We start from the raw sequence: 17,735 nt of genomic DNA, 5'->3' as shown, positions 1-17,735 counted from the left end.
AATGCAACAGGCTACACACAGCCAGTGCTTCCGGAATGCGCACCGTAACGTATTGCACAGGCTTTGAAAATATAACCGCATCGTGCGCATTCGGGTAACCAATAAATTTTGCAGGAGACTTGGTATCTTCTTCTTCTAGCGTGCTTTAGGTTTTTTAGGTTTGCCTATATTTTGTGGTTGAGCAGAATATCATCGCTGTACCTATACTCCATTTCACAGATCAGGCATCACGCTGTAGAAGCTGTACAAAAAGTTCGGCAAGCAAAACGTACAGCTCCACGCGTCTCGGGAGCACTTGCGTGTTATCTGATTATATAGCCCCGGTGCACCCTCGCCTTTCATTGTGCTCCCCCTTGGCCCGACTGGCGCACAGAAGGAAGCGGGGAGGGCGCAAACGAACGCGCGGGCTGGACAACTGTGTAGTGTCCTCTCCTGCACCGACACTGTCTCGTGAGACAGAAAGTCCAGGTGGACGCCATAGTGACGTCACCTGTAGACTCACCTGTTACTTTTGATGTGGCTGCTTTTTGTGCTTTTATTTTTTGCTCCTACTCCTGTAAAAACCCTCCAAACGGTTTACAGTGTGTTGAAATAAAAAAATAAACACAGTTGCATATTGTCGTGAGCAAAAACAAGACCTGCAGCCAGGAGTTCACCCGAACCAGAGCAACGAAAAATGTTCTCTTCTTCTTCGTAGCCCAACACGGGTATGAGCCACAGCGGCTCGTTCATCAATGGTGGCATTATCCCCTCTCTCAAGAAGCATCGTCTCGATGCTGTACATGAAGGCAAAAAAAGAGAAGAAAATGAGATGAAAATTACCATGCAAGCAAAATGAATGGCGTAACGCGGAATAACATAGTTGGTTGCGGAGCCAAGAGTAAAATAAGAAATAAGAAAAATAGGAAAGAATGTAAGGGACAGACTAATAAAGTCAGTTGCTTACTGGCGATTCACAGCGCGAAAAGTATGGTTTCAGCCGTGAAACATGAACGACTTCAGTTCGCGGGGTGAACCGGGAACGACTAGAAGTGCCTTCTGGGAGAACCTCGTATGTGACGTCACTGAGACGTCGTACGACCTTGTAAGGGCTGAAGTAGCGGCGAAGAAGCTTTTCTGAACAGCCATGTTGTCGGATAGGGGTCCACACCCAGACTTCATCACCGGGCTTGAAAATAACTTCACAGTGACGAAAATTGTAGCGGCGTGCGTCTGCGGTTCGGTGATGTTGAATACGGTAACGAGCAATTTGACGGGCCTCTTCTGACACTGCGCGAATTTGGCGGCATCGGTGCGGTATATTGCTAAGTTGTCGGGCGGGAGCATGGCTTCGAGCATCGTCGTGACCTCGCGACCGTGGACTAAGCGAAAAGGTGTGAAACCGGTACTTTCTTGAACAATGGTATTGTACGCAAAAGTTACGTAGGGAAGTATGCGTCCCATTTCTTGTGATTGATGTCCACATACAATAACAGCATGTCTGCAATTGTCTTATTGAGTCGTTCAGTCAGCCCGTTTGCCAGCGGGTGGTAAGCCGTTGTTTTACGATATTCCGTGCCACTTAATCGCAAGACTTCCTGCAGCATCTCCGTGGTGAAAGCTGTCCCACGATCAGTTATGACGACAGCTGTAGCACCGTGACGTAAGACGATGCTGTTCACGAAAAATTGGGCGACATCTGCTGCGGTTGCTTTTGGAAGCGCCTTGGTTTCACAGTAGCGTGTTAAGTAGTCGGTAGCCACCACAATCCACCGGTTTCCAGACGAATACGTGGGGAATGACCCCAGAAAGTCCATGCCGATCTGATGAAAGGGCGCCTTTGGTTGGCCTATTGGTCGCAGTAGTCCCGCTGGTCGTAAAGGTGGAGCCTTACGTCGCTGACAGTCGCGACATGTGCGAGCGTAGTGCTTCACAGTCTTTGCGAGACGTGGCCAGTAGTAGGAGCGTTGAATCCGTTGCAGCGTGCGCGTATAGCCGAGGTGTCCGGACGATGGCTCATCATGACACGCACGTAAAATGTCACCACGAAGCGTAGTTGGCGCAACAAGCAGATACATAGCTTGTGTAGGATGAAAGTTCTTTTTCTAAAGCACTCCATCGCGGAAACAAAAGGAGGATAGCGAGCGTGCAAAGCTTCGAGGAGGGTGGGAATTGCGTCCTTCCAGGTAGTCAATGAGCGTAATGAGCTCCGAGTCGTGACGCTGTTGCTCAGCCAAGCGGATTGCTGATACGGCAGAAAGAAAAGTCGTCGTCTTCAAGGCCAGTGTTGGCATTTTCAACCGGTGCACGTGAGAGACAGTCGGCGTCGGTGCGTTTCCGCCCGGATTTGTGGACGATGGTGACATCGAAATCTTGTGGACGAAGGCTCCATCGCGCTAGACAACCTGAGGGATCTTTAAGATTTGCGAGCCAACAAAGGGAATGGTGGTCGCTGACTACCCTGAATGGGCGGCCATACAAGTATGGGCGGAAATTTGTTATGGCCCCGACAACAGCGAGGCATTCCTTCTCGGTTGCAGAATAGTTTTTCTCCACTGGGGATAACGTTCTGCTCGCATAAGCGATCACGCGCTCTACGGCATTATGCAACTGAACTAATACCGCTCCTAGTCCAACGTTGCTGGCGTCAGTGTGTAATTCCATGTCAGCGCTTTCCTCAAAGTGAAATGACCCAGTACAGGCGGAGCCTGGAGGAAGTTTCGGAGGGTGTCGAACGCATGACACTAATCGGGACCCCAAACAAATGAGACACCGTCTTTTGTAAGCTTGCTGAGGGGTTCAGCAATCTTCGAAAAGCTTTTGACAAAGCGCCTATAGTACGCACAGAGCCCCAGAAATCGGCGTAGGTCGCGCTTATTTGTGGGCACGGGAAAGGCGGCAACAGCACGGGTTTTCTCCGGACCTGGGCGGATGCCGGCATGGCTCACAACGTGACCAAGGAACTTCAGTTCTTCATATCCAAAATGATATTTCTCGGGTTTGAGAGAAAGCCCCGCTGTTCTGATTGCCTGAAGTACTGCATGAAGGCGTTGGACGTGTTGTTCAAACGTGTCTGCAAAGACCACGACGTCATCAAGGTAAACAAGACATGATTGCCATTTGAGCCCTGTGAGAACCGTATTCATTATTCTTTGGAAAGTAGCTGGCGCTGAGCATAGACCGAAAGGCAACACTTTAAACTCGTACTGACCGTCGGGAGTAAGAAACGCCGTCTTTTCGCGGTCGCGCTCATCCACTGCGATTTGCCAGTAGCCGCTACGTAAATCCATGGAAGAAAAATATTTTGCGTTGCGTATACGGTCCAACGAGTCATCCATCCGGGGTAGAGGATAAACGAACTTTTTGGTCGTTTACGGTAATCAACGCAAGTTTACGGTAATCAACGCAAGTTTACGGTTTACGGTAATCAACGCAAGTTTACGGTAATCAACGCAAAAACGCAACGTACCGTCCTTCTTCTTTTCTAGCACAACTGGCGAAGCCCAGGAATTGGTTGATGGCTGGATGACGTCGTCCTGAAGCATCTGCTGGACTTGGTCACGTATAGCGTCTTGCTCTTTTTGCGACACCCTATAGGCGTGTTGTCGGATGGGTCTCTCGGTCGATTCCTTGATGATACGGTGCTGAGCAAGTGGTGTCTGTTTAACCTTTGACGTAGTGGCAAAGCAGTCTTGAAAGGAGCCGAGTAAACGCAAAAGGCTTTCTCGTTGAGCCGAAGGTGGTCTCTCGTTTACGTCGAGAGTGCTCGCGAAGGCCTCGTCAGGGTGGCCATTCGATGAAAATAAAGCTAACGTGGGCGAACCATCGGCATCGGCAAGTCCTTCACAATATGCAATGGCAGTGTGTCTCGTTAGGTGGCGATATTCGTCGCTCAAGTTCGTGACCAGCAGGAGAACATGCCTATTGCTAGGCTGAATGATTCCTCGGGCAACACAAATTTGTCGTGAAATAAGGAGAGACAAATTGGCCTCTGCAATTACCGCGTCAGACATGCCATGTCCCAATTCCACTTCGACAAAGAGGCTGCTTCGAGGTGGGAGAGTCAGAGAATCGTCGGTAACACAATGCGCTCTTTTCCGGAATTGTGTACTGTCAGTTGCAATGCAAAAAGATCCTCGAACGACACAAGTAATTCACGGAATTCGATGACGGCACCGTATTCACGAAGGAAGTCCATTCCTATAATGACTGGCCGAGAGCACACGCGCAATACGAGGAAAGAGCCCGCAAATGTCGACGTACGTATACGAATGCGTGCCGTGCACATACCGGTAAGCATAATCAGATGGCTCCCTGCCATGTGCAACTGGGGTCCTTGCCATGGTGTGGTAACCTTCCTGAGTTCAGACGCCAGTGCGGCGCTCATTACGGAATAGTCGGCGCTGGTGTCGACGAGGGCGTTGACAGCATAATTGTCGACGAAGACGGCGATTTTGGCAGAAACAATCTTTCTGCTCTCAGAGAACACTCCAAAACCGGATTGATCCTCGTCTGGTCGTTGCGTCAAATGAGGGTCTTTTACAGTTTGCTGGGCCGCGACTTCACCCACAGAACTCGCCGGTCCTAGTTTCCCCTGCGGGGACTTGGTGACCGGCTCCTGAAAGGAGCGGAAGACGATGAGGGCAAACTGAGTGACGTATACCGGCGAGGCGATGGTGATCTCGACTGGTGGTGCTGAACAGTCGAAGGTGTTCGCTGGCCCGTGAGATAGGCTTCGATTTCGCGGGGGCGCTCACCGTAGCGCGGGCACCGAGCATCAGAGTGGAAGCCGCGGAGACCCAGTTGCCAATATTGACAGTTCCTATATACGTGACCCGCTTCGCCGCAGTGATAGCAGAGCGGACGGTTATCCGAAGTGCGCCACGTGCTTGCCTTGCTACCACTTTGTCTTGAGGTAGACGGCAGATAGGTGGGGGTGCTGTGGAACCTTGAGCCGACGAGAGGTGGGCTCGAAGCAGTGGCGTGGAATGACTGCATAGCCTGGTACCTGGGCGGCATAGCAGGATCTGTAGCCGGTGGTGCAGGGGATCGCAATGCCGCTGCGTATGTGAGGACTGGGGCCTTGGGAATCAGTGGTGCGATTGGGGTCAGGGGTGTGACGGCCTGCCGGACTTCTAGTCTGATTACATCCGCGAGGGCTGACACAGGTTGATGGGATCCCACTGTCTGAAGCTGTCGCAGTTCGTCCCGAACAATACTTCGAATGAAGTCTGCGAGGGCCTGTCTCTCGCTGTCAGAGCCGATAGAGCATGTGGTGGCCAGGATCTGGTGTTCGTATTGTGACGACCGCTGCTGCAGCGTACGTTTCATAGTGGTCGCCTCACTGATGAACTGGGTGACTGTCGTTGGTGGATTGCGCACGAGCCCAGCGAAAAACTGTTTTTTTACTCCACGCATCAAATGCCGCACCTTCTTTTCCTCAGACATGGCAGGGTCCGCGCACTTGAAGAGCCGAAGCATGTCCTCGACAAACATGGATACTCGTTTGTTCGGCCACTGGTTTCTGCAGGATATGGCTTGTTCAGCTCTCTCCTTCCTCTAGGTGTTCTGAAAGGCGTCACGGAGCTGACGGCTAAAGTCTTGCCAGGTTGCAAAGGAGCCCTCGTGGTTCTCGTACCACGTCTTCGCATAATCCTCTAAGTAGAAGTAAACTCGGCGCAGCTTGCGAACATCGTCCCAATCATTGATACTGGCAACCCGATCAAAGTGGTCGAGCCAGTCATCAACATCCTCGAAAATGTCTCCATGGAACGGCTTTGCTGTCGGTGGCGCATGAAAAACATGGGCGAGAAGACAACCATGGGCATGGCTGGTTTGGACCGCCTGGCTTGTTATCGGAGTTGCCACCTCTCTGGCTGTCGATGTCAAGCGACTAAATTCAGGGGTAACCCACGCAGGCGGCGGCTGCTTCTTGCTCTGGGAGATGTAGCTGTCTCCACGAAGGCCGACACAGCCGGAGTACACGTACTCAGCACCTCCACTAGTAATGTCGCGAGCAAAAACAAGACCTGCAGCCAGGAGTTCACCCGAACCAGAGCAACAAAAAATGTTCTCTTCATCGTAGCCCAACACGGGTATGAGCCACAGTGGCTCGTTCATCAATGGTGGCAATATTAAGAAACATAATTATGAAGAAGTTATTTTCTGCCTTAATAATGTCTGGATATAATAATAATGTCCTAATAATGTCTAGACATATTAGGGCAGAAGTTATTTTCAAATACTTCGCGCAGTAATAACGAAAAAAAGATTAGTTATTAGTCGTAAGAACTCTGCAATATTTTTTGTTGTGAACCCATCGACTTCAAGAAATCTCGCTGATTTCATCAGCGTTACACATGATGTATGAAACAGAGTATAAAACAGCGCTCTTTTTTTCCAGAACCGTATTCACTCCATCAATGTTCCTCGCCGTCTCTCATCTCTCCTACCCGGTGAAGAACTTCAGAGGCTGCCTCATCTTTCCAGTGGCCATGGAGACTCTGCCTCCAAACCTTGTTCGTGGGAAAGACTACACCTACGGGCACACGATCGTACGTATTCCCTCGGACTACAAACTGTTGTTGGCACGTACTTCCAAAGAAATGGAATTACCGTCCGCAGCGGGAGAGAATTTCGTGAGAAAAGCATAGATTCTTAAACGGAGGCAAGCTTCCTCTTCAATCTAAACGGCGGGTTCACGCAGAGTAAACAGGGAGTAGAATCGGCAATGACTAGCTCCTCCAACAGAACAAACGGAAGTCATTTCTGCGTAGGTTATAGGTTCATCAGAAGACAAAATTTTTACTTCTTGAGAAATTGCGCCATACTTCACACTCTCCCCTTTTTCTTCCTCGCACTCCCGTCCCTCATGCTCACCCTCAGTTTGCTTTCCCACCACCTTGCTATAATTAACATGGCTGTGCTGTGCCAGCAGGTGCTTGGTATGTGCTGGTTTCAGTGGCGCGGCCACACCAAGGTTTTCGTATACATCATCAGCCTAACTTCGAGCGTGAATATATCGACTGTCAAAAGACGCAGATGTGCGAAAGATCGTAATTCCTATGCTTAGGTCCTATATAAATGACAGGTATAACAACAATCTGCACTACCAGGCGTTTGCCAGTAAGCAAATAGCCTGTTCTGATACTTCACGTCCCCTCAAAGTGTAACAATGCGTTTTTGAGCTTTGTTCTTTTTGATAAGGTGACACAGCCACGAATTTGCGCATGAAAATGGCTGCCTAGATTCTTAAACGCAAGAGTAGCATGAGTAACTAAATGAGAAAAGTGGCTGTCGGGCTCAGTAGTATCGATGTCAACATTATAGATGAAAAAACCATGTTATCACATGATCAATAAGTGTCGCTGTGGCGTTTATCTCATGATGACATCACCATATGACACCACCGTTTAGTCTAAGTGGCCTGATGCTAGAACAACTGCAAATCTATGTTTTCAATGCCTCCAATTCAGAAGCCGGTGCAAAGTTCTGCTTGATCACGTGAAAGTTACGTATGCAGTTAAACTTTCCCATTCGGGTGCAGAATGACTCCAGAGAAGGAGGCGACAGAAGCATCAATGCAATCTGCTGAAATGAAAAACGTGGCTATAGCTTTCCTGAAGTCTCATGCGAATGCATAAGTGAGCGAGGGATATTTTTATTACAACCACTGAATACCTTTGCGTATGCCATTGCGTCACATTTAGGCAGCGTGAAACGGAGTATCCCTAATCACTTTTAAGTGCTGACCACTGCCAGTTAAGAAACGTATTGTATTGCCTAAACGCACTGTTAACTCGTGGACACGCATCAGCCAATCGCATGCAGGGCTTCACTTTCTCTTTGGCACGTGTTCGCAGAATGAAAGCTTGGCGCTGCTTGGTGAAGTGGATAAGGCAGGCTTCTCCATTCCTCTTGGAATCTCGTTTAGTCTCAAAGGAGTGTACTACACCCCCAAGTTCGCCGATCCTGCTTCGCCGGCGTTGGACGAATTTCAGCTATTTAAGCCGTGCCAGGATCATTCGGAGCCATACTACGAGGACCCTAAAGTGGTGAGATAACCTACCAATTTCCATTACTACGAATATAAATAAGAAAAAATCATTTATAACAAAAATATAATTTCTCACTCATTGCATAGGTGTAAAATCAATTTAAGGTGTACCTGCTTCTATGTAATGTCATTACTGCCATCTCTATCAAAATGAGTGATAGCAAAAAAAAAGGAGAATGAATGATGGACGATAACGTTTTTTTTGTTCGAAGCAACTTCACAAAACCAACAAACAACAAATACAAGAAACATTTATAGCACTATACAAGTAAACTTCATTTATAGTGCATTGATTTTATGATAAATGAAATGAAGATGGCAAAAATTATGAACCATCTCCCCGAAGGGAACCTCGATGGAACGCGAAGGAGTAGTGGTGCGCGCGGCATCGACTAGCTTGAAACGGGCGACGACGCAGGTGCTGCAAGAACGGTTTGAAGCGAAACTCGGTGTAGCGTTTACTCGAGTGAACGTTTGCTTGAAACGCGAAGACGCAGGAGGCGGGCTGGGTTTCCTGTAGCTTTCATTGCAGTAAGACTGTTCGCTCGATGACGCTCGAAGGTTGCGAGCGGTGGAGAGGGTGAAGCGAGAGAGATGATCCGCGGCGAGCAGTGACAGGCTATGGAGAGAGTGACGGCCATGCGCACGTACTGCGACGGAAGGCGTGACCTAGTTGGCACCGTTGATTTGATATGTGGGGTTTAACGTCCCAAAACCACGATTTGATTATGAGAGACGCCGTAGTGGAGGGCTCCGGAAATTTTGACCACCTGGGGTTCTTTAACGTGCACCCAAATCTGAGTACACGGGCCTACAACATTTCCGCCTCCATCGGAAATGCAGCCGCCACAGCCGCGATTCGAACCCGCGACCTGCGGGTCAGCAGCCGAGTACCTTAGCCACTAGACCACCGTGGCGGGGCCTAGTTGGCACCGTCCCAACACGTGCGGCCTGGGGAGCACGGTGTGGACGAAGGGACAGCGTCACACAGGCTCGCCAAAGCTTCTTCGCATTTAAATAATACTCACTAGAAATGAAGCTTCGGACCTACGACCTTCGTATATCGCGTCTAATGCTCAATGAATAGAGTGGCGTTGACTTATACTGTAAGGCTTACAAGCACAGAACTGTCCGATAAAGTAGGGCACCTAGACGACAGCTGCCATCGCTCCAGTGATATAACATCGAAAGCCTTATTTAGAATAATTAGCTCCCGTGTCGAACGGTGGCAAATTACCTGTTCTACCACATTTTCTAGCATTTTTATCAGAATCGCTACCTTAGAGTAAACGCTTACAACTATTTTTACCTATACATCCATTTACTTTCTTCATCTGTTTGTTTTATTGCACTGTAAGCTGATGAAGTTTTCATCTTGCCATGCAAGCAATAAAGAACCGGTTAGTTAAAAGTGCATGTCCTAAGTATTCTTAAGTTGAATAGAAATTTACTTTGTAAAGAACCTTAGTCGCGCTTTCAAATTTCTGATTGTATCACTCCCACAACTACACTATCAGCGACCTATTTCACCTAAACTATCTTCCAGTTTAAATAACATTTAGACAATCTATGAACATTCGTTACTTTACTGTGACCAATGCATCATGTTTCCGGTTTATTTCAACATGAACGAGAAGTTCGGTGCTCAAGTGACGCAAGGGGCTAATTGATTAACTGATTTGTAGGGTTTAACGTCCCAAAACCACCATATTATTATGAGAGACGCCGTAGTGAAGGGCTCCAGAAATTTCGACTACCTGGGGTTCTTTAACACTCACCCAAATCTGAATACACGTGCCTACAACATTTTCCCCTCCATCGAAAATGCAGCCGCCACAGCCGGGATTTGATCCTGTGACCTGCGGGTCAGCAGCCGAGTACCTTAGCCATTAGACCACCGTTGCGGGGCGCAAGCGGCTAAGTCTATGATGGTGAATGTTCATTGTATCACGCCTTCAGCGCATATGCGAAATTATAACGTAATCTGAGCATTGCCCAATCCATATACACCGAAACCAATTTGTGGCTTCCTTACACAAAAACAACTTTTAATGAATCCGTCAGTTTGTTTTTCAGGCTGTAGCACTATTTCCTTGTCGATAAGGCGACGTATCATCCATCTGGCTGCATGCTCTTCTTGAAGCTTTTTCCTATCGGAGTAGATCCGCAATCGCAATGGCAAACACAGTCATGAAGTGAGATCTCGACACTGAGCCCCTTGATATAGACATCTAGTAATGTGATGATGATGATGATGGTGATGATGATGATCATGATGATGACGATGATGATGATTATGATGATGAAAACTTTACTTTGTCAAGGGAAGACGCAGTGGAGACTCCGCGTTACCTCGCTAGTCCCCATAGGCACCACCAAGCCTAGCTTGGTCGCCGGTTCATGGGTACTCTGGACGGCCAGGGTTAGGTCGTTGAGTTCGAGGCTTCGCAAAAACGCTTCCTACTGTTCTCGCTCAAGGCGAACTTGGTGGCTTCCCATTTGCACAACATACGGTTGAATGCTGGTAACAGTCCACATGCAGGACAGTGGACACGCAATTACCATCCAGGCTATAATGGCATGAAGAACTGCAGGATTAGGTTACGCACGGGCTTGCAATATTCTGTAGGTGAGAGAGGGGGAATGGCCTTGTTGACAAAAAGAATTGTTAGTTTATGCCGTTGAGTGTAAGCAAGGGTTCCGCCACAAGCAGGGGGCTACGGTAGTGGCGCGGTGACTCAGTCCTCGAGTGGCCTCATGTGTTAAGGCTAGAGCCCACAATCTTATCCTGAGTGAGTGGGAAACTAAGAGAGATAATGGGGCGGAGTGCTTCAGATGCTTTAGGGGACGCAGAGGGTTTCAGCGGTGACCATCCCGGCTTTGTAGGGCCTTCATAGCCTATGAAGGAGTCGCTATATTGACTGTCTGCGACTATCCAGCACCGCCAGCGCGAATTCAACCTCTTCGGCTATCACAGGCTTCTATGTACGTTCGGTAGCAGATCGAGTGAGCCCTGAATGGGGGCCGACGATGGCAACACCAATATACTCTTTTAGCACATGTGCCATTACATCCACGAATCTTGCCTATTGTGCTGATTACGGATATGCTCGAATAGATATCTACTGCTCACCTTACGTTGACTGACGTTGTGCGCAGTGGGAATATCGCAGGGAATGGTTGCAGAATGCAGCTGAGTCCTGATGTCTCTGAGAATCCACATGGATGTTCAATAGAGTTGAGGCCATATCGTCGAGTATGGACGGAATTTCGGGTCAACTCTATCTCGCTAAGCAATTCTTCTCTGTTAATACAGGAAACCGCAGTCTGGACTACGGACGGCTGTTTTAAGTAAAGAATAGGTAGATGCGTGTATTTCAGTTTATCCTGAATATTGGCCGCAAAGTGAATACTTCCAAGCCTGTGTAAGCAGAAACTATGTGAGATGATTTCTGTTTGACTTGTCAGATACCCTGCCCAATAAACGACGTTCTGCAATAACGCAAAAGGCAGGTATATTGCCAGAATAAGCCGACCATATTCACCGAACACCAGATTCAGCGCCTCTACCACCTGACAATATTCGTTTACCGCGAAAGCCATGCTGTGGAGAAGTGGTTTCGAATTGAAGGCAAGGCTGGATGCTACCCAGTCAGACCAAATTATTGCGTTTTCTTAAAGCTATTGTAGGCTTAAAAGCGTCAGAGCTAATCTCCGCTTATAGAGTTTCTGGTTTAATCAAATGTTGCAACCATCACTGAACCCAGACTTCTTGACGAAACATTAGCTAACATTGTTTAACAAGAAAAATGCTACCTGTACTTAAGGCTGTCATTAATTTTACCTTTTCCTAAAATAACTGCTATACTTGTATAATCTGAAGTAACGTTTATCCACTGCGGTGTTTTATTTCTATTTTTCATGCGTTTACCCATTCCCCTCTGCAATGCGTTTTGGCTTTGAGGGTATTAAAAATAACTTATAAATAAATAAATAAACTGCATGAACTTTTGAGACAATTCTTTGCTAATACTTGTAAGTGTTGCCCTGACTTGTTTTTATATTTTCTCAAATTATGAACAATGTTCTTGGATAATCATAGTATCCTTGCGATCAAGTGGTCGTGAGGGTAACGACTGCAACTCTTGGCGAAGCTTTTCACGTCGGGAAACTATTGCCCGGAAAACGATAAGTCCAACTCCAAGCAATATACGGTGTAAATTGATAGCTGCGAACAGACTTCTGGTCGTCCTTAATATGGTCAGTGGTAAGCCGCGTCGGCATTCATACATGCAGCTGAAAAATTTCAGCCTTATTGGTGCTGGCCGTACGAGTGCCAGAATAAAGTCCGCTGAGCACGTAGGCTCAAGCCGACAAAAAAAAAACCTTGAGATTCTGATATATTGCGCAAGGCTCTTAGATATTGAGGCGTGGTTTGCGCAAGGTGGTTGGGATTCATTTAGTGGACCATTGAAACAAAATAGCTATCGAAGTGCGCATGCCAATAATAACTATACATTGCTGCATTGCTGCATTATACGAATGCCCTTTAGAATATCGCAGGAGCCGAAATTTGCCGTGTAGGAACCGTACTAAAAATCACTTTAACTACTATACATTTGCAGTATCCAGGTAGTTAGCAGTCAGAAGAGCACAGATGCCAATAACAAGTAAAACGAGTATACGCAGTGAAAGATGTCGAAACATGCAAAGCACGCTCGTACCAACCCCCGCTGCAACTCGTGACAAGCAGCTTCGTTTTCTGTCGAACGAGTATTTTCGCCCATATTCTGAAAGAGTGCGATTTGCAAAACGCTTTTCGCGCCTTGGCGTCGGTGACACTGCCATTAGCCAGGCTGCGCATAACGCGAGCTCTTCATGATTACCTTCTCTCTGGAGAGCATCTCCGCATCCCACCTAACGTGGTGTCTCATTGGTCACTTCCCACCATTCCTTCTCCCTGAACCACCTCTCTTTGTCTTGTCCACACGGCCACACTTCTTTCGTTGAGCTGCGTGGCGGCAACAGCGAAGGTTCCACTATGAAGAGATTCAAGGTGACCAGTGAAAACAGTCTGCATGCTACAACTATACATGCTATGTGCTGATTCATATCATAGACTTGTAATTCTGCTATTACAATGGTCAAAGCAGTGCACCCAAGTGCGCTTATATGGGCGGACCACCAGTTGTGCTGATTTTTCGTAAACAATACTTTTTTTCATAATCCCGTATCTCTAGGCTGAGGTGGCGCAACTGCAGTGCAGAATGTTTCATAAATAAGTGCAGGGTAGCCTAGATTTGGGCAGCGTTATTTATGGTGCTCCTGAACAAAACGATGCCCTCGTTCCGGTACGTCACAACGTATGCAGTTCGAGGCAAGATAACTCGCGCACTTCTTTATTCATGATGACTTCGGCTGCCACCGCGAAACAGCACTGCTCCACCCATGACACACCGCAAGATTAAAAAAAAGTGTTGCAATTGTTTCAAAATTATTTGGCTAATATTGTGCTAGCATCAGCTCTAACACCGGAAACTTTGATCACTGGTGTTTAAGGAAAGAGTCGTTTCACCGACGATAAAATTACCGATCGCTGACGATTGAGATTGCAACTACTAGTCTACAGCATGAATTCCTCGTACTTTGCCTTTCCATTTCCTGGGCACGGGTTCCTCCTATAAACAGCTTTATTTCTATTGCTAGTAGCAAGCTTGCATGCTGGTAGCATGCTGGCAGCAAGCATGGCAGGCATGCGTCACCGTGACGGCATTTCCGCAATACATCAGTCCCCGTTTTCTTTTTTGTAATAAGTATTCGTGATAAACCCGAGCTGCCTAAAATAGTTCTTACCTCCATAACACTACCAGCCTTTCTAAATGTATCCATATTACCGCCTTTGCTTTTGTGTGCATTGCAATAACAGTTCTCCTTTCCTTCTATAGTTCTGCCCACAAGATGACTGGTCTCCGAAACTACCTTCATTGGCCTACAACATGCGAGAGAAGAAAACGATCACCTACTTGACTGAGACCACAATAACGCAAATGGTGAGAACACATCTCTCTCTTTTCTGATTGCCATAGGTATTACTCATTGTACAGATTTTAGCTCACACCACCTCAATGTAATTATGAACAAAAGAGTGGTGGTGAGCGCCGTAGATTTTGAGCTGCTATTCATTAGGTGCACTTAGATCTAAGGACGCTAGCATTTCACCTTCCTGAAAATGCAGAAGCTGCGGCAGAGATTTGATCCCGTGACTTTCCGGTAAGCCATGTAGTAACATAACCACGTGCAAGCATGGGTGGTAGATTTTCTTTATAACAATAAAGCACAAATATATTGATATGTGAGGTTTAACGTCCTAAAACCATCACATGATTATGAGAGACGCCGTACAAAAGGGCTCCGGAAATTTTGATCACCTGGGGTTCTTTAACGTGCACCCAAATCTGAGCACACGGGCCTACACCATTTCCGCCTCTATCTGAAACGCAGTCACCGCAGCCCGGATTCAATCCCGCGACCTACGGGTCAGCAGCCGAGTACCTTAGCCACTAGGGCCCTGCGGTGGGGCAGGCACAAGTTTACGACGCATGTAGTTTCTGCGGCTGTGTTATGCCTTGACAAGCGATGTAGACCGAAGCTGAAAAGAAGATCGAGGGTTGATGTGATGTGAGGTTGTAGAACAGGGATTTCAGCAACATGCTCAGTTCAACCATTCTATGCTAAGTATTGAAAATTTACTATAGTGCACTGGATATAATTTCGGAAAAGAGCGAGTTAATATGGTTTCATAATCGTACTCAAGGTGTAAACAAAGAAATCTTGCCTTTCGGATCAGCCATGTTTCCTTCTTGCGCAGAAAGAGGCAAACCTCAGTTTTGAATTCATGACATCATTTCCTTTTGGTCGCGATAATTTAGTGTAGTGTAAATCCATATTTTTAAAATTAATCTTCGAACGCAGCTCGTGGACGTCGTACCAAACAGTGATCTGCCACAAAATCAAAGATTAAAAGCATAGGCATGGTTCAGGAATTTTTACGATGGCACTCGGCTACAATACCCAATGGTGACAGCCATGGCAAAGCACGGATCGTCAATGCGAGCGATGTCCTGTCAAGAAAGAAAGTAGCCAAAGAGGACAACCCACTAGAAAGCACTGACGTGCACAGTCCATGCGTAGCGCTAACGCTACAGTGACCCTGCGTACGAAATTCCGGCTGGCGACCACTTCAAAGAGCCGCCGGTCAACCACTCGAGTCAGCCAAATTATGAGCGAGTAATGGTATAACTTGACAAGCTCCGCGTTGACAATCTCATGCTCTCGATGGTGCATGTTCGAAATGAGTTTAATGAATTCTATAAGGTGGTTGTCCGGAGAGGTGCGCTTGATGAAGCTGTAGAGGTAGTATTTGGCCAGTAGTTTTCAAAATAGGCCTGTCGCAGGGGCAGGATCGAAAGCCATATACTGGTAATTTAGGGAGGAACGTGGACTCAGAAGAACCGATGTTACCGCAAATGCTCTTCTTCATTCATCGTTATTCTTCATGTATTGTAATGCCAGCAAGCTCGCGACACTTTTTGCAAGCCTGGCCGAGGCAAAAATAAGCGCATACTCAGACCAATCCGGCTTGTACGGAAGGATCATGTCGACGGTGTGTGACGGGTGCCTTCCGTACAATATGAAGAGTTTCACTCTTCTGTAGTGCTCTTTGAGACGGCATGGCAGGCGTAAATGAGGAAGGGTGGAATAACATCCCAATATGTGTGATAGGCGATGATACACATTGGGAGCATATTGACGAGTGTACGGGTATAGCATTCGGTTAGAGCCTCTGTCTGTGGGTGCTAAGCAGTGATTGTGTGATAGAAAGCATGATGTTTAGGTAGAATTGCTTTGGCGGCTTCCGACAAAGAGGCATGGGCTTGATTTCTGAGCATCTCTTGGGGTGGTTCGTTACGTAGTATCGATGGGTGGAGGACCACGGAGACAACATCCAGCGCTGTTTCCGATGGGAGGATGGTGGTTTTGGCTTACCGCATGAGATGTTCAACAGCGACGATGGCCAATTGGTTTGCCGTTGACGTCACAGGAAGTGGTTCGTACAAATCAATGCTCATGCACCCAAAAGACCACTTAGGGCCAGTATAAGGTTAATAAGCTTATAAACCTGCTGGCAACAACTTTGTTGAAAGATTTTGGCGTTGACAATCGAGGTGATATTGAAAGAACTTTGGCATGTAACAGAACACTCCTCGGCAGAAGTACAGCTGTTGAATGCGTTTCGGCTATTTTCGAAGGTTCGAAATGCGGCTCGACCTAGAGTAAATGGCATATTTCCGAAGAAAGAGTGCGGTGTATTACCAGTAGCCTATGGTGGCCGTCCGAGTTATGATTGCGTTGATGAAGTAGGTCATTGCAAATGACCCGAATGGGGAGCTTGACGCTGCAAGACGTGAGTGATTGTTGCTTATGATTATTTCGTTGGAAATTCAATCAGCGAGGCGATGCATTTATCCTAGTACTGTTCAAAACGGATTGTCTAGGTCTATGTGAGAAGCTGAGGAGGTCGTCTGCGTGATCATGCTGGTGTCAGCTGCGGTACAGAGCACATATCCTGGGTGGCTTTAAGCGACGCTTCTCCGTCACCTGTACATAAACATCAGTTTGTGGGCATTCACTGTTATGCATTCATTTATTCACTCTTGTGACTAAAGACTGCACCATACACGCCGCTTACCTCTGTGGAGACACGTTCAGCTTTCGTGCCACACCGATTTCTATGAAGAGCAATTGGCGATGTTTTTTTTTATTTTACAGGCATGTAATGGCAAGAAGTTTCACCTGAACCTGATATTCGCCCTGGCCGCTTATGACGTCGACTTTGACCACGCTCTACCATGCTCGCGACTGGGTTTCCAATCGTCAGGCGCCGGCTACAACAGGGTCAAGAATACGCGCAATGTGTTGAACTTTATACGGAATAATTACACCGATGCTAGAGCGAATTTCAAATGCCGATTGATCCCCGTTGGTTAAACCAAAATACAGAACAGTTGGATATGTCGTACGTGGTGCAGATCACCGTGTCTCAGTGTTCTATCAATATTTCAAACTAAAAAAAACATAATGTTTGTTTGTTGTTGTTTTTTTTTCAATGCACTCACTCGTCATGTCTGTATTTGGGAGAGTGATCATTCGTAGGCCTCATCAGGCGTCCATAGTCAACGATATGTTCCGGTCTCTGAAATAACTTGCCCTTCTCATGGCAAGTTTAATCACGGTACCAATAACACCAATGAAAGATTATTGATAAAATTTTCACTTGAAGTGACAAGTGCTACACATTTGGTTTTATATTGTTCAGGATGCCTGCTTTATGAAGCGCGAACACTGCTTCTTTCAGATATCCGTATAAGAGAATACTTACAGCTCTGATCCCGTTCCTCAAGAAATATTCAGGCCAGGTTGTCCGTGGGATGTAAATTCACTGAGCTATAAGTAAACTCGTGGTTTTACATTTGGGCTTCAGTATAGCTGTGGATGTCTTGATTGCCGAATAGATTGCACAGCTTATCTCTACAAATGGCTTAATGTGGCAGCAGGCGCCTCGAGTATCCCGGCATTCCTCTTAGACACAACCAATGAAAAAAAACTAAACATAAAGCCAACTAAAGCATACGGCTCAATG

At 47.0% G+C, this 17,735-nt stretch overlaps 1 protein-coding gene across 1 annotated transcript in view; it reads left to right on the top strand.

The window, feature by feature from the left end:
- LOC119187311 (uncharacterized) overlaps positions 1-17,114 on the top strand; it is a 293,285-nt gene extending 276,171 nt beyond the window's left edge. The window contains exons 14-17 of the mRNA XM_075870274.1: positions 6,383-6,533; positions 7,842-8,033; positions 13,981-14,085; positions 16,865-17,114. Of these exons, the coding sequence (XP_075726389.1) occupies positions 6,383-6,533; positions 7,842-8,033; positions 13,981-14,085; positions 16,865-17,083 (667 nt within the window). The 3' untranslated portion in view covers positions 17,084-17,114. The remainder of the gene's footprint in view (positions 1-6,382; positions 6,534-7,841; positions 8,034-13,980; positions 14,086-16,864) is intronic.
- The last annotated feature ends 621 nt before the right edge of the window (positions 17,115-17,735 follow it).

This window comes from Rhipicephalus microplus, chromosome 8, assembly GCF_043290135.1.
Source record: "Rhipicephalus microplus isolate Deutch F79 chromosome 8, USDA_Rmic, whole genome shotgun sequence".
Taxonomy (NCBI): Eukaryota; Metazoa; Arthropoda; class Arachnida; order Ixodida; family Ixodidae; genus Rhipicephalus; species Rhipicephalus microplus.
The sequence above is the reverse complement of the archived record's forward strand: the minus strand, read 5'-3'. Positions and strand labels throughout refer to the sequence as shown.